Source organism: Vigna radiata, chromosome 10, assembly GCF_000741045.1.
Source record: "Vigna radiata var. radiata cultivar VC1973A chromosome 10, Vradiata_ver6, whole genome shotgun sequence".
NCBI lineage: Eukaryota > Viridiplantae > Streptophyta > Magnoliopsida > Fabales > Fabaceae > Vigna > Vigna radiata.
Genome location: NC_028360.1, coordinates 20,237,551 through 20,263,652, shown reverse-complemented (window position 1 = coordinate 20,263,652; position 26,102 = coordinate 20,237,551). Strand labels below are relative to the sequence as shown.

At 31.2% G+C, this 26,102-nt stretch overlaps 3 protein-coding genes and 1 non-coding gene across 8 annotated transcripts; 1 reads left to right on the top strand and 3 right to left on the bottom strand.

The window, feature by feature from the left end:
* Positions 1-1,041: 1,041 nt before the first annotated feature.
* On the top strand, positions 1,042-7,327 carry LOC106775045 (protein FAM135B). Of its 2 annotated transcripts, none has more exons than XM_022786999.1 (15): positions 1,042-1,595; positions 1,688-1,776; positions 2,651-2,805; positions 3,127-3,188; positions 3,310-3,504; positions 3,616-3,670; positions 3,849-4,064; positions 4,158-4,240; positions 4,407-4,602; positions 4,732-4,791; positions 4,881-5,126; positions 5,551-5,809; positions 5,900-6,105; positions 6,218-6,268; positions 6,346-7,327. In XM_022786999.1, the coding sequence occupies exons 1-15, from the start codon at positions 1,411-1,413 to the stop codon at positions 6,634-6,636; spliced, it is 2,349 nt and encodes a 782-aa protein (XP_022642720.1). In that variant the 5' UTR covers positions 1,042-1,410; the 3' UTR covers positions 6,637-7,327. The 2 variants fall into 2 exon arrangements, with proteins under 2 accessions (XP_022642720.1, XP_014517563.1); XM_014662077.2 differs by having other exon boundaries at positions 1,043-1,595; positions 3,307-3,504; positions 6,346-7,326.
* Positions 7,328-7,893: 566 nt separating this feature from the next.
* On the bottom strand, positions 7,894-10,041 carry LOC106774526. Of its 4 annotated transcripts, none has more exons than XM_014661547.2 (2): positions 9,841-10,041; positions 7,894-9,472 (listed from the first exon to the last, which is right to left on the bottom strand). In XM_014661547.2, the coding sequence occupies exon 2, from the start codon at positions 9,351-9,353 to the stop codon at positions 8,202-8,204; it is 1,152 nt and encodes a 383-aa protein (XP_014517033.1). In that variant the 5' UTR covers positions 9,354-9,472; positions 9,841-10,041; the 3' UTR covers positions 7,894-8,201. The 4 variants fall into 4 exon arrangements, with proteins under 4 accessions (XP_014517033.1, XP_014517034.1, XP_014517036.1 ...); XM_014661548.2 differs by having other exon boundaries at positions 7,894-9,468; XM_014661550.2 differs by having other exon boundaries at positions 9,933-10,041.
* Positions 10,042-12,529: 2,488 nt separating this feature from the next.
* On the bottom strand, positions 12,530-15,971 carry LOC106776046 (tubby-like F-box protein 8). Its single transcript, XM_014663344.2, has 6 exons — positions 15,715-15,971; positions 15,349-15,416; positions 14,369-14,800; positions 14,173-14,260; positions 13,665-13,797; positions 12,530-13,544 (listed from the first exon to the last, which is right to left on the bottom strand). The coding sequence occupies exons 3-6, from the start codon at positions 14,714-14,716 to the stop codon at positions 12,830-12,832; spliced, it is 1,284 nt and encodes a 427-aa protein (XP_014518830.1). The 5' UTR covers positions 14,717-14,800; positions 15,349-15,416; positions 15,715-15,971; the 3' UTR covers positions 12,530-12,829.
* A 6,669-nt stretch (positions 15,972-22,640) lies between these two features.
* Positions 22,641-22,714, bottom strand: TRNAV-CAC. The gene has a single exon. It is a non-coding gene; the product is annotated as a tRNA-Val (tRNA).
* Positions 22,715-26,102: the final 3,388 nt, after the last annotated feature.

Below are 26,102 nucleotides of genomic sequence, written 5' to 3'. Positions count from 1 at the left end.
GGAATATACTATTTATCAAAATATATATTTTCATGATCCTCTCTAGTCCTATAATTCCTTTTCTATGTATTTTATGCACATACAAAATGTGTTCTTTCTTAATTTATTTATTATTGCTAATAAAAAACACTTTAAAATATTGATTCTATTTTCTTAATATACTTTAAACAAAATGGAAGCATTATATATAATATTAGAAAAAGAAATTAAGATTGCTATTCTTTTTAAGAAGATACTTTTCAACTTAAATTTTATTATTTAAAATTGATTTTAGATTAATCAAATGAAAATAAGAAAAGTAAACCACTCACTGACTTAAAGACAACACGCAATATGTAAACAAATGGAAATAAAACAGACAAGCTCTTTCTTTTTTACTTCCTATAACAACTAGCAATATCTTGAAATTAGAAAAAATAATGAAAAAAAATTATATTTTCTCAGTCCCAGAAAGATTGAGCAGTTGAAAAAGTGAGGAAAAATAAGAATTCTATGTTTCTAAAGTTTTGCATGTACATTAATTTGAATACATGGATACTTGTAAGTTATTCTGTCACATTTATTTTTTCTTTTAAAGTCAATTTTTTTAAAAACTATAAAGTAATACAAAATTTAATTTAAATACAATAAAAATAATTAAGTATATAGTTATTCTTTTTAATTAGTCAGTAATATTTTTATTGTAAAAATCCTTCATATTATCATAACAAATCCAAACGGTATCATACTACAAATATCTCCAATATCATCGGCAAGAATGATATCAACAACAATAACTGAAGCCAGAGGAGAGAGATAGCTGAAGATAGGGTAAAGTAACAGTAGAAGATTGAAGAGGAAACTGCCAGTTAATTTCGATCTGCAAAGTTGAAACTTTCATGAAAGGAAAGATAGAAATGGGGTGTGTCAGCACCGACACGACAACATGCCTTGGTGCCATTTTCAAAGTTACCTTTTTTTGATCTTTTTTAGGATTACAAAACAGCAAAACATCACCTGCCATAAAGGGTTGACGAAAATGATGCTCTTTGGGTCCCTCTCTTGCGCACCCATTGCCAACCAAAATCGTCAATTTTTAATATTAATATTAATGAAAAATGGAAAAACAATTGCTATTACTATGCTTTATTCTTGTTGTTTCCACGCCTACACTCTATTCCCCTCTTCCACTTTAGTCCCAACTTTTCCCAACTCTAACTAATCAAATCCCCTCATCCCACGCACATTGCAATTCTCTTCTCAGCCTTGATATTTTCCATGTAAAGTTTGAAACAACCTCGAGGTGGGGATGACAAAGTTGTTTCTTTTTTATTCACACCTAATGGGTTTTGCTCAACTTCCATTGAAATTCTAAGTGATGATCATTTGGGCATTCAGTATCACTGTGTCTGTCTGCACCACACACTACATATGTTTAGGAAACTAGGATGGTTTGTGGGTTTGGATCAAACCAATTTGTCAACCAAAAGGTTGCCCAATGTCCATCACCAACCTCCCTCTGATAAGCCAAATCACCAACTCCCTATGCTGGATGCTGTTTACGAAGTTGCTGTTTACATTCACAGGTTTCACAATCTCGACCTTTTCGAACAAGGGTAAGCTTTTATTTCTGTCATTCCAGTGGTTTTGTTTTATGTACAGTAAAAAACTTATCTTGTAAGTTCTTTTTATTCCTGTTGGTGTGCAGATGGTACAGAATCAAGGTTACCATGAGATGGGAGGAGGACGATGATGACTCCTATCCCGGGATTCCTGCACGGGTTGTTCAGTATGAAGGTGAAAACATTTTCATTATATTTTGAAATGTTAGTATTTGGTTGCAGTTATGCTTCTCAGTTTGAGAATTTGGTATTTAACCAGCCCGGTGAGGCTATTCATGTGGCCGACCTTACTTGATGGGATAAGGCTTTGTAATTGTTGACTTTAGGTTTTGCAGTAACAATCTATTTAGTTAACTTAACACAATTTTTTTGGTCTTGAGATATTGTGCCTGTGATGTTCAAGGGCTCCTTTTGGGTGGGGTGTTTGTGATTTCCGCACAAACATTCATTGTGCATAACACGGGCATCACTATATGTATATGTCTCATTCATTGTGCTGTGCTGAAGTTGCGGAATTTTGTTATTTCGTTTGGAAACAAATGATTGAATTTTTTGCAATTAGGTTTGACTTTCCAAGAAAAGGGTATATCAATGAGCGACAAATTGATGCTAACTTGTTTATGTCTTTTTCTGGGCTAAGGAACAGAACTTTTTTGTTTTTTATTCCATTTTCTTTTTTATTTTTCCATACAAGCAAATCAGGTTTGATTCTTTTTGTTCCTTGAATGATTTTTCTAATGTTGTTCATTTTCTCGGAGAAGTTGTCAGCTAGGGACAAGGAGGATATCTGTGTGCAAACAAATGTAGAATGGGGGTTCCAGTGCCTGTGTATTTTTCTGTATCCAACTTCATATTATTCTTGATTGGGATATGTTCTCAAATTCTTTGTCTACTATTTTGAACTGCATTACCCCTTGTTTTTGTGAGACATTAGAACTAACATGCTGGATATGCTTGGCGTTTACATTTTTGTTCAGTTAGTTTGCCGCCTTGCACAATATTTTTAGACTGAGTAAAATCTTGGTGCCCATATTTTCTTTGAGCTGCAGCTCCTGAAGTTAGCGCTGACAATTTTTGTGGAGTTTGGATGATTGATGATAAAGATAACAGTTTTTCAACACCATCATTCCGGATCAGATATGCAAGGCAGGATGTATTTCTTTCTATAATGATCTCATTCTATCTATCTTATGGCGTACATGAGGTAACTTCTAATTTCTCGCTGTTATTATTCTATGTAAACCATAACCTGTAGTATACATAAGCAATGAAGGATGGCCTTTTTGTTTTAGTCATCTAACCAACACAACCAACAGTCTCAGTGAAGTACAAAAAGTGTTAGAAACAGTCTTATCACAAACAACACAAATTTAAGCACCATATGATCTTGTGAAGCTTTCTGTGTGCTCAATAACAGAAAAATGTAAATCTGTCATGACTTATCCATGTTTTGAAGTGCCATGTTTTCTTTTTTTTTAATTCTTCTATAACAAATATTTTTGCTGATGATTATTTTTATCCACAGGCGAAATCCTCTGCCGTTATCTTGAAGTTTGAGCTCTTTCACACTCCAACACCTGAAATGGGGTTAGTTATCCTCTTTCTCCCGCTCTGTTCATTAGCGAAAGTTACAGATGGGACACAGATTGAACTGGACTTGATGAGGATTAGAGGTTCTGACTTCTTAAACTGTTATGTAATTTAGCAGGCCAGAGATACAAAGTCCATTGAATCCATGTGCAGCTTCAGTTCATGAGTATAGAATCCCTCCTAAAGCTCTTCTGGGATTGCATTCATATTGTCCTGTATATTTTGACGCTTTCCATGCAGTTCTTGTTGATACTAGTGTTCATATCAGTCTACTAAAATCTGGTTATCGCACACCACAACTGAAGGTACCAAGGTTTGTCAGAATTCATATTTTATGGTTCAAGTAGAAACCATTGCATTGCCATAAATTCTATTAGATAGTAACATAACTTATGTTCTTAAAAATGTTAATTTATTGTACCAGTAATTTTTTGGCTTCTGAAGGAACCTGCAGTGAAGACTACCTTAGGTTAAACAAGGTGTGTTCTTTTATGATACAAAATCTTTTATAACTTCATAGCAGCAATGCTTGCTTCATTAAAGTGTTTGATTTGATATTGTAAATTTGATTTACAGTATTGAATAAGATTCTTAATTTCTTGCAACTTTTATCTCAATATACACTGGTTACAGTTGTATCTGATTCTTTCAAACCAGGCTGCGCTCGTCAAAGAATTGATGGCTGCACATGATATCCTGCTTGATGACCTATTCAGAATAAGCAGAGGAATTAAACAAACTATTGATTTGGCGGGAATTAATTTTGAGTCAGATGTTACTAAGTCATTAAATTCTCCTTCTCCTGCTCACGAGAAAAATACTGATGATGGGAAATCACTTCTACTGTCTGATGGGACAAAATCCAATGCTGAGGTTCATAATTCTGGCAAAGTGAATGCTTTATTAGCCTTTTTAATGCTTTAGATTATTTGCTCGCTCAATAATACTTCTTCTCGCCTTTAACAGTCTTGGGATGATATGCTAAACTCATTCCAGTCTATTGGGAATCAGCTCTTATATATCTGGAATACATTTCTGAAATTCCACAGGTATACTCAATTTTTTTTATGTAGTAATTTACCAATAGAGCTAAGGATGTTACGTATTTTCTGAGAAAAGATGCATTCATATAAATATCTTCGAGCATAACTTTAAGCACTCTCTAGTCAATGACATCAGCTTTTGTCTTGACTTTTATTCTCATTCCTTCATCAGGGAAAATAAAACAAAGATACTGGAATTTCTGCGTAACTCATGGGCTAACGATCGAAGAACTGAGTGGTCAATATGGATGATGTACTCCAAGGTTGATATGCCTCACCAGTACATGAGTAATGGAGTTGAAGGGACATCATTGTATCGTAGCTTACGTGGTGGTAGATTAGCAAGTACAAGAAGGTTTAATGATGATGTAATTATGCACTATACACTATATCTGATCGCTAAACTTCATAAATCATCTCATGAGTTTGAAACTAATAATTTTTTTGGCTTCCTGTGAATTAGCTTATCAAATTCTTAAAATTATTTTCTTTTTCAGCCCATTCAGACTGCAACAATGCGAGCCGAACTTCATAGACGTGGTATAGCACAAATGAAGGCAAGTAGTTATTTACTTGTGGAATGTTTATGATGACAACTTTTGTTTCTCCTGATGATTTGTATTTTTGTCGTGTGTATTCAATGCAGATCAACAATCGATCACTTCAAGACATGTATATATATGAAGATCCTTTGCGTGTTCCTATCATTATTGTAGAACGCTTGGAGAACATGTACCGTTATACCAATGTGAAATCGTATTTCCTTCCTTTTGAGGACGAAGATAAACATATCCTGGAAAATGGATCTAAAGCCGTAATCAAGTTGCCTGGGAATCACCCACAACAAAATGAGCATGTTTTGAGAGTAGTTGTTTTTGTTCACGGGTTTCAGGCAAGCTTCACATTCTTGCAGTAGCCTTCTTATCACCTCAATTTCACATTTCTTTCCTGGTTTCATTTTACCCGGTTTGATCTTTGAAAGAAAACTACTTTTTTCATTTGAAAACTGTAGCAGCCTACCTGCTAAACATGGTAACAATTCGATTGTTGACCTTGTTTGGATTCAAGTACATATTATATCAATCAATCCCCAGTTTTCAAAATTTACGAGTAACATGAAATGTAGATCAGTAATTCAAGAGAAGCTTGGAGGCATGCAATATAACTTCCTTATTTACTCTGGATATTGGTGTTTGCTTTGATGATTTTGTCTTTTTTACTATTAATAGAAGTTGATTAAATTTGTTGTTTAATGTTTGTACTTGTTTTGACTGGTTTGTCTGACCAAGTGCACCCTCTGCTCCCTCAACAAGCAGGGACATCATTTAGATTTACGGCTTATTCGTAACCAGTGGATTTTATTAGACCCCAAAATACATGTTCTCATGTCTGAGTCCAACGAAGACAAAACATCTGAAGACTTCAGAGAAATGGGATTGCGGCTTGCTCAGGAAGTGATCTCTTTTCTGAAAAAGAAGATGGATAGAGTTTCAAGAGTTGGAAATTTGAAAGATATTAAGATTAGCTTTGTTGGTCATTCTATTGGGAACCTCATTGTGAGAGCTGCTTTGGCAGGTATTTACAGAGTTCTGAAGGAGTGAAGAATAATACCCTTCAAAATTTAAGCTAGGACATTAACATGCCTTCATTTATTTTTAATTTCAGAAAGCATCATGGAGCCATATCTAAGATACTTGTGTACATACGTTTCTATATCTGGTCCACACTTGGGTTATATGTATAGTTCGAACTCTCTATTCAATTCAGGATTGTGGCTCTTGAAGAAGATCAAGGGCACACGATGCATCCACCAACTAACTTTCACTGATGATCATGATCTTGAGAACACCTTCATCTACAATCTTTCAAAGGTATTGAATCATATTACCTTGCCTTATCTATTTCTCTCTCATCCCAACTCTCTAATTATTACGAGGTTTTTGTCAAAGTATATATAATGCTGTTCTTTATCTTGTACTACAGAAGAAGACACTGACAAACTTTAAGAATGTGATTCTTTTATCCTCACCTCAGGTAACAAACATTCTTTAAACGGTTGTAATACAGAACTTGTTATCATATCATAATGTTTTCTGCACATGACGTGTCAGGATGGTTATGTTCCATATCACTCTGCCAGAATAGAACTGAGTCCAGCAGCTACGTTGGACTATTCCAAACAAGGGAAAGTGTTTCTAGAGATGTTAAATAATTGCTTGGACCAACTTAGAACTAACTCTGACAATCGTGTTGTCATGCGCTGTGACATTAACTTCGGAAACTCCTCCTACGGCAAGAGGAGCTTCAACACACTTATTGGACGTGCTGCTCATATTGAATTCTTGGAGTGTGACATTTTTGTCAAGTTCATAATGTGGTCTTTTCCAGAGCTGTTTTGTTAGTACTAGAATACCAGGAAATTTGCATGACACATCACTTCCACAACTCAGTGAATAGATTCATTGTGAATACTGCATTGAGATCATAGCACTACTTAGATGGCAATGCAATTATTTTTTGCGTTGGAATTATAGCATGCACAACCAACACCATGTGTAGGATCAAGAAAATAGGCAAAACCTTGTATACAAAACCATTGGAATTCAAAGAATTTTGTTCTAAAAGTCAAAATTCTCTCTTTTATACACTTTACAATTGGAGTTGTCCAGTGTCGTGTCAACTGTTTTTATGCCAAATGTTTTGCCGTTGTCTACGGTTTTTTATCTCTCTTTAGAAGAGTTTGATTCTATCAGCTGCCTCAATTTGCGCATGCTTACCGTTAATTTGTCTTTTACTGTACAAGCATATTGTACTGGACGTTAATAAAGGCCAAAAAAAGGGTCAATTATTCTTCCTTCTTGCTTCAGTTTTCAACGATTCATCACCACCCAACAGACAAAAGCAGAATTGTCCTCCATTCCAAAATTTTCTTGCTTCACTTGTTAATGGCGGCAACTTCAAAAAAGTTCTTGACACCACCACACGTTTTCTGCTCAATTTTAACTTTTTCTTTTCCTTCTCCATTTCAAATAAAATATATAAAGTTGCTATCAGCAACACTTAGTATGCTCAGTTACTCCTAACTTTGTACCAAAAAGGAAATATTCTAGAATAAAAATATTAGTTGCACTTTTCATTCTTTTAGTTGTATAAATTTGGTCTTCAAGTTTTCTTAGAATAATTTATATTTAGATTTTTAATATTAAATTAATATAGTCCTTTCAGCAAATTTCTTCCATATAATCTTTCAAATTCTTTTTTCGTTCAAATATTTTAGGTTTATGACGTATTTGAGATACAAAATAGCTTTAAAATAGCGAATAACAAAATTTGAAAAGATTTTATAAAATATGAAATTAGGATTTAAATGGAAATAATTGATAGGTTTTTTTAATAAATATATCCATTTTTGTTCTAAAACCCTCTATTCTTTTAAAAAGATTTTGATAATTTAAATATTCTTCACTAGAAACAAATTTACTATATTCTACATGGAATAAACTAAAAATTAACATCTCCTTATTTGCATGGAGATAAAATAAATTATTTTCTAATGGCAAGTCATGTCATGTCAAACATTATAAGGATAAAAAAACTTAACAATAAACTTAATTAACTAAAAACAAACACAAAATATTAATATTACATGTAATCCAAACTAAAAGCATTAAAAATATAGTTAAGCTTAAACAATTTCTCAGACAACAGTCCACAGGAAACATTTGGGGTGTGTGTGATTGAGCAAAGAAATCATAAATATACAAATAATGATATCATCGTTATTTTTCACAAGTATTGACATAACTACAATCCATTGCAAGAAAGGTTGATTTTTCTGCTAACCGAATCTAATCACTCTTCCTCCTTCCAAAATGGTGGTAAGATGTAAAATGTACATTTGATGATCAATGGTACCCTGCATGCAATGCAACACTTTCATGGCAGTGCATCTGCATGCATAACGTACCTAGCCTGTGTAATCAAGTCCCTCAGCTCTGCAAGTCATAATCTTCCGAAACACTTCCCTCACTTGGCGCTCTAATGGATCCAATCCATCTCTTAAGGCTCCATAAACAACTCTTAGCTCTTTCAGCCTCTCCTCGACTTCCATTTTCTGCTCATCTCTCAGTGGAAACTGAACTGAATCTACCAAATCAGTCATGTTCCTAATACAACTTTCAACTTGATTTATCTCCTTCAGCAAACCATTGGAGCTTCGGCGCTCTCGTTTCTTAATCCGATCATGAAGTGAAGTAACTGGGACGCCCCATGAGTATTGTCGTGGAACTGACATCTGAATGTTGAGGCCTCTATCCTGGCAAGGAACAGCTGCCACAAGAGCCCACAGAACAAACAAGAGAACAGAATTCATAGTATAAACAGGAATTGCAAGCCCATTTGTTGCAACAATTTCACTCCCACGAGGGGGAATCAAATTGCTTGAAATGGAATGAAGTTGCTTGGCTGCAGACCAGGATCTTGATACACTCCACGAATGTGATCGAGAAAGAGCTGTGAAGTGGCGGCGATGATCCTTGTTCGTGTTGTGCCGCCCAAAAGATCTGTTACGCTGAGGAAAAACTGAACTGCAATCTTTCTCATCTAACATTGTCACTGCCAAATCCATCAGTGCCTTTCTGGCCCTCAGGACATGGCCTTCACTCAATGCTCTCTGATTTGAACTCAACGCACACAAGACAATTTCCAAATGCTTTAGCCACGCCCGAACCTTCTCAATCCCGTTGCTGCTTGCATTGCAAATGTCAAGTGCCTTTACCAGCCTCTCAAAGAATTCAGAGATTGATCGGTCCAGAGGGGAATGCGAGAGTTGCTCTTTATTGTTCAACAGAATAGCTCTGAATTCCTCATGGCAACAGATAAAAGCATTCAGGAGCTTCTGTATCCAATCAATTGAGAGCAATTCATCATCACTGGCCCTGAACAGGTCCTCAAATCGATCAGTAACCTGTTTTTGGAATGATTCAAGCTCCGAATCCCTGGTACTGGATCTGTGATTCTCTTCCAAAGAATGAACCTGTTCCTGCCTGAGACGATATATAGAGCGGCCAAAGGAAGAAATTTGTGGAGAAGGCCTGTGATTATTATCAGTAGAGGACATTGTCAAACGTCACAACTCTTCACAAAAATTCCCCTCCAGAAAAACCTCAGATCACATAGAACCAATCAAAAACAGCTGCGTTCACACTCCTTGATTCAATTTGCATCCCAAGTAACTGTCTACAACGAGTAAAAAAGTTAAAATGTTCAGCATAATTAACATTGAATGCTACTAGTTAATCCTTAAAGTGATCAAATTATCCCTTTAAGAAATCAAATCACACAAACACCGATCGTGGACTAGAAACCAAATTTAAAACATCGCAATTCCAGTCATTTGATCTTGATCTCCTTCATTTCAAACTCACTGAAAAGCAAGCAACGTCACAGACAAGAATGAAACTTAACATCCCACCCGACGCTAAAACCTGTTAATATCCTAATACCCAGATTCAATTATGTTCTAAACATCACACAATTGAACGTCAGAGACAAAATGCAGGAATACCATGCAAGGAAGAAAAAGAAAAACGCAAGAAATGAAGTACCTTTATCGTTAAAATCAGGTTTCAGGTGAAAAACCAAAGAAAATAGGGAGTTGGGAGATTGAAGAAGAAACAGATAAGAAAAGTAAGCGTACAGCAGTGGCAATGGGACATGGCGAATTCACAAACTTCTCGCTTTGCCTGATGCCGGCTGAGGCAAGAAAAATTAAAAATACTATTTTTCTTTGGGGAAAAAAAGGAGAATGCAATAGATCATTTTAATGCCACTTCAAATTAAAGATAGAGTAATAATAAGTTGAGACACATAAATTTTTTATATTTTTTGACATTACTTTTTATTTTTTTTATTTTCTTTTATAAATACAAAAATTCAATTTTTTTTATAACTAATTTATTTCTACAACATGTATTAAATTTATGTTCCTATACCATTGCTCTTAAAAAAATTTAGGCTTATTTTGATGTTACAAATAAAATTAAAAATAGACAAAAAAAACATGATTGGGTAAACTTTTTATAATTATTTCTAAGAAAAAGTTAAAAAGATAAAATAAAATAATTTTTTTGTGTAAATTAAAACTATTTTATGTATAAACTTATAAAAACACTTATACTAGTTTTTTATTTTAAAGAAAATATTGTTCTTAACTATCATATTATCAAAAGTAAAACAAAGTACTAAAAATAAGAAGAAATAAGATATTATTTAAGTAAGACATCTTTTATTTTTATTTATTGATTGTTATTGATGTGCTTTATCCAGCAAAAATATGTCAATGCAATTTTTATTTTTCAAGAAAACGCAATTGAAAAAAAAAATATAAAGTTAATAAATATTTCTTGTCGAAAAACCCAATTAATCAAGTTTAAGTAGACTCCACACCTTACTAAAAAATATAAAGTCCAACATTACCTGGATCACCAACTTATAAGTAAATATATCATATACTTTAATTTGATTTTAATATAAAATTAAATTCAATCAAAACTGAATTTAGATCGGCTACGCAGTTTAATAAAACAATTACTTCATGTGATCTTTGAAATTATTTTTAATTAGCAGCTCACAAAGATAAAACTACAATGATATAGAAACTAATAATTATAATAAATTATATATTCGTAAAATAAAATGTGCACCTTCAATTTTATTTTTATTTTTTTGCTATTTTTTATTGGAGTAGACTTGAATCAGCTACATTTTATTTAATATTTATGACTTTTTCTTTTCATAAATGTAAAAGCTTTGGGAGGTTGGGGGTATTGTGCTATTTTCCCAAAATATAATAATAAATGAAAGTAAATTTGTTGCTTTGATTTTTTGTGGTTGATGTGTATGATATGAAGCTCTATGATTCTTCATTGGTGGCTAATAATTGTTTGACTTTATCCCTCAACATCTTTTGTTCACTTCCAACAATTATGTCTCTTATCTTCAATCATATTATCCAAATTTCATGCTCCAATCTTTATTAACATTATAAGAAGGCAACAAAAATTATAAGTTATTTCAACTTAACCAAATCATTACAATTTCTTTTTTCCAAAAAAAAAAAACATTACTTTTTCGTTTATATTTTTTATCAAAATTTTAATAAAGAAAAATGATATTTTAACATAAATAAATTTTTTATATTTATTCTTTTATTGTATGTTAAATAAAAATAAAAATGAATCTTAATAATATCAAGTAAATGCTATCACTCTTATGAAAAGGCGTGGAACACTGGTGTTCATGGAAGAGTTTTCATGAGTGCATAAAGAAAAATGGGAAAATTAGATGTGTTTTATCATATTTACATTTTTAACCTTTTTTTTTCAATGGAGACAGATCAAGCTGAAACGAAATTTACAAGGCTTCCCTCCCCAACGTAGAAAAGGAAGAGGAAGGTGAGTGTGCTTCCTTCCTCAATAATAAAATAATTAAAATATTAATATCAAACATTAATAATAAAATATATTTTAATAATAAAAATTAGTATTAATAATAAATAATAATAATTAAAATTATTTTATAATAATAATAATAAATTTATATTACATTTACTTTAAAAATAAAACAGTAATAATTTAATTTTATCAATTAAAATATTTTTTAATCTATTATATTCACTCTATCATACACAAACTTTAACCAATTTTCATTTCAAACCTACTCAATATATGTTTTTTTTTAATCCAAACAATTTTACTTTCATTTTCTTTTTCTCTCAAGTTTATCTCCAGATCGAAAACACTCTTATTAAATTTGCTCAATCAATTTTTACAACAAAAATAGTTCAAAAAAAGAAGTTTCATGTTTTGTCCTTATTGTCTGCATTTTCTTTTTCGTTTTAGTTCATGAATATAAAGTGGTACTATTTCTTAAACAAAAACTAACAATGTTTTTCTTTCGTAATAAAAGAATATTTACAATCTCAGTTACGGATAAATATGAAATTGAAACTGTTTATTTTATCAAATAATTAAAAGATTTATATTTTAAAATTAGGTCTTTGTTGTTAAATTTTGTAATTAATTGAGGTGATGTAAATTTTATTTTGAAAGGTTATATTATAAAAAACAAGTTAGTGATGAATATTTTCCAAAAACAAGTGAATGGGTCCAGTAATGAGACAACCCATGCTCATAATTCTCCTTACGCACAATTATTTTGCTCATTCCCAAACAACTCCCAAGACCAATCTATTCGGTGCCCACCACAGAAGCTACAACCACATACACCACCATGTGACAGTTTACATGTAACTCTCAATTACCGAACATGTACCAGACAGCAGCACATACTAAAATATGTTAAATCACGGTCTGTTGGCAGAATGAAACATAGCAACATCGTATGTTAAAAATGCTCTGAAATCCTATTACATCAGAGATGCACTACGGTTACAATTGCCTATTCCCATGCCACTGATAATGAAAATAGGAAAATGAAAAAAAAAAAAAAAAAAAAAAAAAAAAAAAAAAACAAAGGGAAATATGCCATCATCACTGTTTCATTAGCTCTCACTGCTTCATTGTCATTTTTATCTTATTCACAAGCCAGTTTGGTGTCAAAGCTGCTCAAACATATTGCAAAAGCTTGGAATGCAGATAAAGGGTACCGATAATCCATCGTGAACATGTCTTTCCCAACTTTGCCAAACTGAAGAATGATCTTGTCATGTTCCGGTGGAGCTGGTTGAGAGGGTGTAGGTGCACCGGCAGCAGGTTGGGTGGCAGCAATCAACTGAAAGTTTTTAACAGACGCAACAGTTACTCGGCCACGAAAATTAAGGCACCAACATTGTAACTGTTCGTGCCACCTTGGAGGCTTGTTTTTCAGAACCAAGGGTCTCAGCTTCCCATCATCGTCCTCCATAATGGATTCCCCAATATCAGAAAACCGCGAGCTACTGAACTCGATTGAGCGATCCAGCGACTTCGAAAACGAGATGCTCCGAAACGAGTCCTCGAGGGATCGGGGAAGAAGCTCTGGCTGGCCGGGAACGGTGCCGCCTGCATCGAGTGCTGAAGCTGGTATGGAGTGCATGACACAGTGCATCTTTCTGGGGCCTCTAGTCCCGAGCACATTTAATTCATATGTTACCTGAGCTATGTTGTAACTCCCAGACGGAACTTTCGGCGACACCTTTTTCGAATAAAATCTGCGGCTCGTCTTCCCAGTTCCAGGAGGGCATATATGAGCTGAAGAGTATGGAGGCTGCGTATCATATATAATGAACTTGGTACCAAGAAAATTTGATCTGGAAGTCCAACAAAATCTCATGAGTTAACAGTTCTTTTGGAAGAGAGGCTTCTTGAATAAAGTCAAAGACAACGTAGGATGCAGTTGTTAAACACTTGCAAGCAGTAAACTAACTCACCTCAGCTTTCCGATGTAAGTGTTACTTGATCTAGAGATGTTGTCAGCATCCATGGAAATAACATACTCAGTGTAAGTTGTTCTCCTAGTCCTCTTAGCAGAAAGAAGGAATTTCCCATTTTCAACCAACAAAGCTACAAAAATCAAACAAGATGACACTTTCTCTTCAAATCAGCCATAAGGGGAAATAATAAACACAGAAACCAATCATGAGAACTAACAGATTTCCATTCACAGAGCAATGAGTGAAGGCTGGTTTGAACAAATAATAGAAGATATGAACAGAAATTCAACCTATAAACCCCATTCCCAAAATTATCCTCTAACGCTAGCAGTACTTGCTTCAAGTATAAATTACAGTATTGTAAGTTCCATCTCATGCAAAGATCTACACAAATGCATACAGAATAAACATTTGCAAAACAAATCACGAGCTTGTACCGCAAGTAAAGATCAGCGCAATCATACACAACCAAGCATTAACTAAATGTATAAAATAGAAAACTCACCAGGGCTGAGACACAGGAATAGGTGGTATGTTAAATTAGATTTATCTCTTTTGATAAAACATTGAATGATTCCATCCCGTGGTCCAGGCTGAAAAGCAAAAGGAGCAAACAATCAGGGTGTTGCTTCAGCTAACATCAACTAACATTGTTTGATTAATAAAAATTAACAGATCTTCAGCAAAAAAGTAAAGCTAACCTGTTTCAAGGACACGGGGAATGTAAGTTTGCCACATAACTCTGGGCTCTTAACAATTTCTTTGCACATGTTCCTCCAAGACTGGCAAACTGCAGCACATGCAACAACGTGCTTTCGAGAAGGCCATGTATTTTCACTCTCCTCTAGCCGTCTAATGATATCAAATAGCAATTCTGGGGGTAAACTCGCCCAGCGGCTATTTTGAATCACTAGAGGTTGATCGTGCAAATCCTGCACCGATCCTTGAGATTTTCCTCTATGGTGACCCGTAAGTCTGACATCAAAACTACGCCTAGACAAGCTCCCAAAACTATCCCTCACATCACGAACTATGCTGCGGAATGACATTCTGTAGGTTGATCCCAACAATAATTATATATATCTCATGTGTGAACTTCTGATGTACTATATCCAACCACTGTCAGCAAACGGCTGTCATTCACCAAATACAGTTATTAATCTTCATCTTTCCAACCAAAATACTCTCTTAAGACTAAAATCCAAAATAAACACTCTTATACATCAACCACAGTTTTCAAACTCTCCAATTTAAGCATCCACGGGCATGAAGTTAATGAAAGATGTATTGCCAACAATCTAAGTCAATAGGGTTCGACAGCAGATAGTGAAATGCCAGAAGCAACACGCGTGTCAAAGACTACATATTTGATCATCACTCCCAATCGGAAAGGGTAACTCAAAATAGCATTATCATGATTAGATGGTAACAAATACGCAAGCAAAAACGCCATCATTTTGTGTCCACCATTATTAAAAAAGCCATCGTTTGGTTATCCTATAAATCGTATTTGGAATTTATACGGAAATCGCAAATAAGCACATAAAACTGATTAATTACAAAAAATTTGGAAAATTTGTCACCAATTCGGCGGCCAATTTTGCAGGTACGCAAATGGAAAGCTTTCAATTTTCTTTATCTTTGGCCATTATTGTCAACACCAAGGACCAGAAGAAACTACCTCTTTAAACTCGGAGTTAAAATCAAGTCGATCAAGACTCCCAAGCCGGATCAAAAGCCAACCTTCGTCTGAAAACAACAACAAACTGTCAGAAGAAAAGTCATGAAAACTTCAAATCCCACTATATCATTTGAGATTTTCCTCCCACAAACACTGGAAACAAAATAACCCCATTTCTACCCCCACCATTTTCTTTCCAGAAACTTAACAAAACAGAAAACCGCGACCTTTTCCCCCAGCATTTTCAACAGAGACCCAGTACAATTAAAAATTAGCCCGATTTGAAAAAACACTCCACAAACTATCAGAATGAAAGAACAAAACAAGACAAGAGAGAAAACACCTAGAATTTGGGAAAGAACATACCCAGAATAGAGAGATCTGTAGGTGAAGTATTAGCACTGGTTCCTGATATGAAATCTACATAAGAATCAGAAAGGGATCACTTTTACACAGCAGAAGATACAACGAAGCAGAAAAACACGAGCTTTAGGTCAGAATGGCAACAGCAACAGCAACATCTTCTCTTCCCAGTTTCTTACACCTCCCTCCCCTCTCTCTCTCTCTCTCTCTCTTACGCTTCCTCTCTCATGTCCGGACTCCAAACTTTCATTAAATGTAATTCTTGATGTAAAAAATAAATAAAAAGCAATGTAGTTCAATTATTTATTTATTTAAAAAAGATGTAGAATATAAAATATTGATTTTTTTTTTTTTAAACAGCGAACGTAATTCTGTTTAATGTAGCCACTTGGTCTCCGTGATGAAATGGTACCATAAAGGTTGCGCCAAGCAGCAAGTAATGTCATGTGCTCACTCTCTCTCCGCCATTATCGTTAGCATTATTTTATGTTTTCTTCCAAACACTAACAATTTCTATTTCTTCTGCTGTTTTTTCCTTCTACCAATAGTTTATGAAAATTCAAACAAATCACATCATTTTAATTTGAATGAAACCCCCAACGACTTTTTAAAACATAGGATCGTGTAATGGAAATGGATTCAATGAATATTTAAATGCAGCTGAAATGGAGGTTTCTAAATTATCGGTTCTTATATATTATTAAGACACAAAATCATGTTTATTTTCACGTTAAACCGATTGAATATTACATACGTTTTTCAATATTATTTTATTAGCTATCCACCACAATTATGTCCTATTTATTTATATTTATTTAGAACATCTCAGGTAATAACTTTTATAAATAACACATTAATTTTTTTTTATTATTGTTTAAAATTTGATTTACTAGTAAAAAAACAATACATCGAAATTATGTTAAAATGATACCGTATTAAAGTTAATTGTTTTTTATCACTCTAGTTTGTCGTTATTGATGTTCTTTCACCTTCATTGTTTTGTTTGAAGTTCTTTATAATATCAAGATACTTATATATTTATTACATATAATCATCTTAATGTACTAAAGAGAATAAATCGTTGTTTGACTCAAAATTACAATTTGAAAAAAAAAATGAATTATGTGGTATTCAATTATATAATAAGCCTATTAGGATGAAATTAATATCGTCAAAGGTATAAAAATATTTCTCGTTTTCGTGTTAATTAATTGATAGAAAGGTGTCACAATAATGTGTACACCTTCAAGAAGATCAAATTCGTCTTAGCCTTTTTGAGAGAATAATTATAGAAGAAACTTAGAATGTGACTTTGAGTGGGAACGAATTAATATATATCACATACTTTTTTTTTTATAACTCGTAGTAAATAAATGAAGTACTATAATGTTAATTTTTAGACTTTATTTGTAATTCATATATTCGTTCTTGTGTGTATAATGTATTATTAGTGTTATTATAATTTGGAATTAATACTTTTAGTTGGTGTAAAGTCAAGGTTTTTTTTCTTTAATTTTTTTAAAATTTAAAATTATTATCCTTATCTCAAAGGAAATTGGATTTATTTATAATTCAAATATTTAGAGATGTTAAATGTTAATATTAGTGAAAATCTTATATGGCTAAATTTAAAATTAGACTTAAAATTTATATAAATATAACGATTTAGATTAATTTTGACTTAAAATTTAATTTTTAAATAATAAAAAGTTAATAAATATGATAATCATGTTTTTTTTTTCTGATATGCTACCTTTGATTTACAATTTAAAGCATAGCATAAATTTACTAGAGTATTTGTTTGTATGCCACGTTTGATGTTATATCTCATTTGCATTCTTTTTTGAAAAATGATATTTTAACACCAATTTTTTTACACCATTTTGACATTGCACATGTGTCAAAATGTGGTTGGACGATTTTAAATTAAAAAAGAAACTTTGGTTTTTCTCTTCCAAATATGTTCTTGCCTCAACTTTTTTTAATTTAAAATCGTTCAACCACATTTTAACACGTATACAGTGTCAAAATGGTGTCAAAAATTGGTGTTAAAATATATATATATATATATATATATATATATATATATATATATTTTTAATATGTTTGAAGTAATAGTATTTTTCTTCCTTTTACATTTCCAACACAATATTCTTTGAGATTGATGCAGCAACATCTTTCACTGCTTATTCTCTTTGTCTCTTCATACAATAAAAGTATCACAATTCTTGAAAAAGATCTTATGTTTGCTTTATTTTAAGGTTTCGCTAAAATCAATTTTAATAGTAAAAGCTGTAACAAAAATAATTCATCTTTAAATAAAAAAAATTATCTATCTCAAAAACAAATCAAATTATAACAACACAACATATCAAACATTTGACTCAATACTTTCCCAATTTTAAGTATAGAATTTTTAGCTATCAAGTAGATTTTTAAATAAATTCTATTTAATTTATTATATTTTTTAAGAATACCAAACTTAAAAATAGAAAGAAAAAACACATGAAATGCATGATGGAAAACAAATATAGTAATAAATTAGAACTTATGGTATTGCAGGTTGGGTAGCTTGGACAATAAAATGATCTTACATCAATGTCAAAGTTTAGTACTTCATTTACTTTTTGTCTTCCCACCCAAACTTTCATTTCATTAACTGCAACTTTTTTTCTCCGTTTTTATGCGATTATGTCAAAGTTCTTAATAATAAAAATAATTAAATATTTCGAAACGGTATTCGAATATTTCATAAACTACACTTCACATTTCAATTTCATGAATTTAAAATCATTTTAATCTAGGTGTTATTTATGACCAAGGAAAATAATATTTGTTGAACTAAGTTTAATGATTGATTGTTTTAGGTTAGAGTTTTGGTTTGAAAGTGTGACTTTGACCAACCACGAATCATTAATCATTATTCATCCTTCATACAATTATTATTGGTCTACTTACCATAATTATTATGTTTTATAGACTTTTTTTTAACAATTTTTTCGTTTAATTTTAATTTAAACTTACAACAATTGTTATGTTTTATAAAATACTTTTTATTTAACTGTTTTTTTTTATTTTAGTTTAAACTTAGTATAATTATTCTTTTCATTATTATTATATTGTATGATTGTTCAGTTAGAATATTAACTATAATTCAAATTATACGATTACCAAATAGATATATTGATGATAAATTATAGTAGATTAACTTAAATGTAAAGTATGTTTATGCACAGTTAAATAAATCGTATTAAGTCAATGTTAATTAAAATTCTATTTTGAAACCTATTAATAAAGGTTTAATGTAAGAAGATAAATAATTTGTATTTATTATATTGTTAATTGTTAATTTTCAACATTAAGTTGACTTGGAGGTGAAAATGTTTTGTATAACTATACTCTAAATTATTTAAACACTCAAAACATAATAACATTTAAACTTCGAATAATAAATTAAAGTATTCAAATTTTAATGTTGATCAACTTAGATATATATATTTTTATTTGTAATTGAATAATATTAAATCCATCATAAATAAAAGTCTATCTCAAAATTTATGAAAAGGAATTTAAAGTAAGAAGATAAATAATTTGGATAATGATATTTAGACAACATTTTTTTGACAACATTTCAACATTGATTACGTGTCAATATGTGATTGGTCAAAAATTATTCCACAATAATGTTTATAATTATTATTATTGATTATGGAATAATTTTTGACCAATCACAGATTGACACGTAATTAATGTTGAAATATTGTCAAAAAAATGTTGTCTAAATATCATTATCCAAATAATTTATATTTACTATATCTTAATTATTAATTGTCAACATTAAATTGACTTTCACACAGTCTTAATTTTCTATAAATATTCTTTAAACTGTTTAAATAATCAATTCCACAAAATATATAACAACATTTAAACTTGGGATATCACAACACATTTTAGAAAGTTAATCTCGATCTCATAACCAAAAGGATTATAAAGTTCATTTATTATATATAATTTTGTAGCAATGATTGATAAAAAGTAGATATAGAAAATTTTGTAGCAATGATTTATGAAAGAGCAGAATATAGGTGGATGCAGAGTCTGATAGGTTTTGAAGAGAGGTGTGGGGTCCATGTTTTCTGTGTTGTGAAGGTATTTGGGAGTTGCATTTCATGGCACCATTATGACCGAAGAAGAAGACTGAAATATAGACCCAACTACTTTTGCCTTTCGTCAAAGTCTTCCAACCCTTCATCATCACCCATTAATCATCATCCAATTCAATTTTTTCTTTTTAACAAATTAATACTTCGATTCATTTTTTTATATTTTTCTATTGCAACAATTCAAATTCAAATTTATTGCGTTACCTTTGTTTTACCTTATTGATAAAAAATTATGTAAGTGTATAAGTTAACTAACGTAGTCAAAATAAAGAAATGGATATAAGAAGTTTTGTAATCTTGAAAGAAAGATATATTATTTTGTTTCCTTTTCCTTTTAATTTACATTATAATAACAAAATGCACTGTAGTTTATTCGTGTTATGAAATGTGTACAAATCATCATTTAACGGATTAAAAGTGTAATTCTTTAAGTTTGATGTAAAGGTAAATATAAGGATTAAGGGTTTATGTTTACTCATAATATATATATATATATATATATATATATATATATATATATATATATATATATATAATTGAATTGATACATAAATTATCTTATTTGCTGTAAATAAGTAATGGAAGAAAACTTATTTTTGTTTATACTGTTAGCCTGCTATAGGTTGTGTTAAAAGTTATTTTATTTTGTTACGGGTCATAACTTTTTATTTAAATTTAATTCATGTTGAAATAATGACTTAACTTATTATTTAAAGATATTTTTTTATTTATTTTAAATATTTATCAAATTATTCACTTATTTCACTAAACATTCAAAACTAAAGTTTAAACTTATACAAGTAAACAAATAAATTAAACCTCAAAATTATTCAAACATCATTTAATAACATTATAATATTTGTTGTCCAGATACCTTAGACATAGGTTGTCTACGCTCTCCTATTTGATCGTTCCTCCGCATGCTTCTTGTAAACGGTTTATACATGTTTTTGCAAAGACTCGACCTTTTTGCCACGACATTACTCGTCATGTTTCTTGTGTTTATTATTGGGTGTGTTATCATTGATCACTCGATCCTACAATGGGTATCAAATGTTTTGCATGTGTTATCGAAGCCAACAATTGAAGGTCTTTTTAGTCGATTCCACAAGTCTAAAACACATATATTTTCTTGTGCTCCTTATTTCTATTTAGCCCAAACCCTTTGGATGTTACATACTGAAGACACTTCGATGACAAAGTCAATTCAAGTTTAGGGAGTTATAATATTGAATGTGAATTGAATGTAGATCAACTATCACATCTATCAAACTTGTATTTATATATTTTGTGATAGTCCTGTAATTATTGTTGGCCCAATTACAACTAAGTACGTTTTGTCGTTAAATAATTTATGTTATGAATAATATAGGTTTAAATGAACCATTTTGTTACTTAGCAAATCGATCTACCATTCTATATTAACCGACCGACTGAGATGTATAATACATTTTTCATTTTTCTTAATTGAGTTAAATTTGAAAAAAAAGGAAGAAACAAACATCCGAGGAAGAACAAAAGTAAAATCTAAAGAATAGAAGGAACCTTTAAATTTTACGAAATTCATTAAAAACTGTGTCGTTATATATAAGTACTGAGGTATTGCGTTAGCTTGTATAATTGACCAATGTTCCCAGCCATACGCTTATTATGTGACTAAAATTTATAAAACCAAGTAAATGTATCTTTTTTGTATTTGCATTTGAAACAAAAACACTCGTTATAAAAAAAGAAGATACAATTAAAGTTTTATTTATTTTTCACGAAAATAGTTTTCAAGAACAAAAGATACCATTAAAACTTTCATTTTTTTTTCCTAAAAAGAAATTTCATAAAAAATATTCTGATGCAAGAGCTTGAAATTAATTTCATGTACAAAATTCTGGGTAGCTAAAAGTTTAAAAGGCCCAGAAGAAGAATGCAAAGAAATCCCGAAACGAAGTCGGAGCCCTATGGCATTACACAGACATAACATTTAAGAAAATACTAATATCAAACACATTCCAGCGAGTTTAGGCGTTTTACACTTCCGCTTCAAAGGGATAAAAATATAATTTGACGAACCTAAAATTAAAAATAAAATAATTATACTCAGTAGTTTTATCCCAAAAAAAATAAAATGAAATGCACTCTATTTCATTTCGTTTTAAATCACCCAATTTAACAAATTCCAATGCCTCAAGATTTAAGACTTTGTTTTATTTATTTATTTATTTATTTCTTTATTTTATCAATTTAAGCACACGTTAATTAAATTGATAAAAACAAGCCGTAGTGACTTTAAAACGATTAAGCTGATTCAAACAGTTTTGAGTACAGTGAAAGAGCAATGAGAGTTAGCATAGAAGTAAAGAGATGAATATTTGATTATAAATGAAGATTTATTTAAGATAAGGAAAAAAATGACAAAGATGATGACTTACATGAATGCATCCACTAACAAATAGATGATCATTAATAAGCAATTAAACTCTTTCAAGTAATTAATTCCCAATATCATAGAATATTAAGTACTGCACTTAATTCATAAAAATAAGTATTGGTAGCATATGCAGTAGTTTATTGCAAATGTATAGTGACATTGGTGGTGATGAATTTATTGCCTTACACGATAAAAGAGCTGTCCATAGAACCATGCTTATTTAGATGTTATTACAAACACTCCTTGCTTTGCTTAATCATCCCATTTCCTCCTTGATTGTGGAATCTGTAAAATTTAATAAAAAAGGTTAAAACAAAACCTTTAAAAAAGACCAAAATTTACGTTGTCTGAGCCCGGGTTCGAACCGGGGACCTCTAGTGTGTGAGACTAGCGTGATAACCAACTACACCACCCAGACAGACATGTACGCTTTGGGCTATATTTGTATAAAATAATAGATTACGTACAACCGATGTGATCCTCTTATTCTAAAACTCATGTATTGTTATAGATAGACTCTGAAAAATCACTTTATATAAAATATCAATATTTTTAAATCAATAGATACCGACAATAATTTTCATTTGTTTTTAAACGCTGTAAATTTGGAAAAAAGGAAAAAATATGATAAAGGAGGAAGAAACAAACATACAAGAAAGAACAAAAGGTAAATTATAAAGTATACAAGGGGTCCTTTAAAATCACTCTTAAGAAATTCAATAAAACCTGTATTATTATATAAGTACTGAGGTATTGTGTAGCTTGTGCAATTTACCAATCTTCCTAGCCATCGTTATTCCGTGACTACAATTTATGAAATTAATTCATTACAACATAAGCTTTCCATATGATAAACTTTTAATTTATTTTAGGCGTCTAATCAACTTAAACACGCATAAATGATTAATTAAATTGATAAGACAAACCGTATTTACACTAATGTGCGAAGAATAAAATATCTATGGTGGTTATTACCTGGACCGCATCTAATGCTGCACTTGCGTTCACATCGTTGTGTAAGCCTCGCTGCATGCCACATTTTCACCTCTCGTTATCATAAACATCAGAATAAATCTACATCTAATTTGATTTTACTAATTTCGTCTTCTGATTTTGCCAAACATTGAAGATGTAAAAGTAGTTTGTACTAGGTGATTAAACGATAGGCAAATTGCAGTGTGATTTTACACTATTGCAGCTTTAAGCACAGTGAAAGAGCAATCAGAGTTAGAATAAAAGTAAAGAAATAAAAATCAAGATATTTTATCATAAAAGAAGATTTATTTAAGATAAAAAAAAAAAAAAAAGAGAAATGGTAATCAGAAGTCGATGACTTACAGTCTCTTTGAACACAGGCAGTAGTGCAACCGTCGAGGCAATCAGCAGCATCCGGAACAACGCTCTCCATTTGCGAAGCGATGAGAAGAAAAAGCATCGTCGCAGCCATCATCTTCTTCATCTTCTCCTTTCACTCTGATAAAATAAAGTAGGTTTTGGCTTTATATTTATCCACTTTACGCTAAATAAACGACCATCCTTACTCGATGAAATTACGGATATGCCAAGCCATATCTGAACGGCATACGCACATGCACTGAAAACTGTTGAAGTTTGAGAGAAAGAATGCGTATTTTAGTTTCTTTGAAATTATCATTGAGAGATGAAAGAAAGGTCAATTAATGCGTTCGGTTGTGGTATGTAATAACTAAATAAAAGTATTTTTTTAAAAAAAATCACACTTATAAAGAAACCTAAAAGTATTCCATTTCCATTTGGTAGCATAATTTTGGTTTAAACCTTTTTTTTTTCTAAATTATAAGCTAATGTTCAGTTTAGTTCCCGTTTTTAAAAATATAAATTTTTAGTTCCTAAATTATAAAAAATGTATCAAAATGAGTCTTTTTTTTTATAACAGCAATAATAGGGCTAGAAGTTTTTCTGGGTGCTGCAGCAGTTTTTGTGCCATGTCTGGTAATTTTCATTTATATTAGTGAAAATTCGCAATTGTTTGTCCTTCTTTTAGTGGGAAGCTTAGTACTAGCAACATTGATTGTAGTCGAAATACATTTTAGTAAGGCCTCATTCATGAAATCTATGTGGAAGACTTTGGCCATATTAACCTCAGGAGTGGTAACTTATCAATTTTATACATACTTCACAAGAAATATCCTCCTCCTCCTTGTGATCCTTCCTGCTGCCTCAAATGTATATGAGGTAACCAATGTACTCGGTCAACACTTTAAACTTCCATCATGTAAGATTTATGTTTCACCTGTGCCTTACTATTCTGATTTAAGTTTCTATTAATTTGTTGGACTTCTATCTTTGAATTTCAATTGGGTCATTGCACTTTTTGTAAATAGTCAACTTTGACATGTGCAGGTTGTGCAAGAAAGGTGGAGTTCTCTGAGTGGGTTGATTGCACAGTTAATGAAATGCTAGCAGGACTATATGTTTCTCTGTTTTTGATGTGGAACTTCGTTTTAGGTATATGCATCAGCTTCTTTTCAAGTTATAACATTAGACTTTTCACTTTACTAGTAAATGACTCATGTTGTGAGGTATTGTTGGATACTGACCCTTTAAATCTTTTAGTATTTTACTGATTTTTTAAAGTATTTCAATTGATCCTTAAATTTTTTGTATTAATTATGAATGGGTCCATAATTAATATTTACTATTTTTAACTTAATGCAAAGGTTATGGATTTATTTAACTTACTTCGTCAAGCTTAGTAGTTTAAATAGGTGTTCTACCATTTTGTCTAAGATTAAACTAATATGATTTAATCTGAATTATAACTCAAATCAACTTGATTTGTGTGACTTAATATAGTTTAATATAATTCGATTTTGGTTTAATGTTTGATTGATTTTACTCAAAACGACTCGACTTGGTATTATTATGACTAGACACGAGTTTAACTAAACTTAGTTCAAAATACATTTAACTTGATTTAAATCATTTAAAACCTAACTTAAGGAGCTTAATATGTACCTAACTTAATTCAATTCAAAATAGATCTAACTTATAAATACTTAAAGAATACAACCATCACTAAAAATACTATGACTACTCGGTACACAAAAAAGAAAAATCTTTAATATAATCATATTGTGACAATATTATTTTTGGTTTTAATTGTCTAAATGTTAGACTATTAATTTTCTAGTCTTTATTTAAAAGCTCAAATAAAATGAAAATTCTAATATTTTTTTTTGGAGGATTTAATTTCATCAAGTAAAGAATTGAGCGATCTCATTTAAATTATAAATATTATTAACCTAAATAAATAAGTGAAAAAAAATCAATAATCTCATTTAAATTATGAATATAGTTTGGTTGAATAAGGAAAAAAGTTAAACAAGCAATAAAAACTAACTCTATCTAGATTTATTGTTCACTTAATCTAGTGCAAATGCTCGTTTAAGTTAGTAATTCCCTTAGACAAAACTCATTTAACGTACTTTAGAACATTTACAATGCAGGAATTTTAAAAGGAATTCTGACAAGTTTTGTTAAAAAAATAAATGAAAATTCCTAGAAGGTTAAGTTTAATCAAGTTAGTTAGTATAGTAAGTTTTTGCATTGGATGACACATTTTGTATAATAGCTCAATGAAGCTCGACTATCTGTTGGAAGTCCCACATCGACTAGAGATGAGGTCATTTAAGTGTATATAAGTGAGTGCAAACCTCACCCTACAAGCCAGTTTTGTAGGGTTGAGTTAGGCTTAAAGTCCACTTCTAACATGGTATCAGAGCCATGATTGGAGCCCATCTGTTGTCGTTGGACATATTGATCCA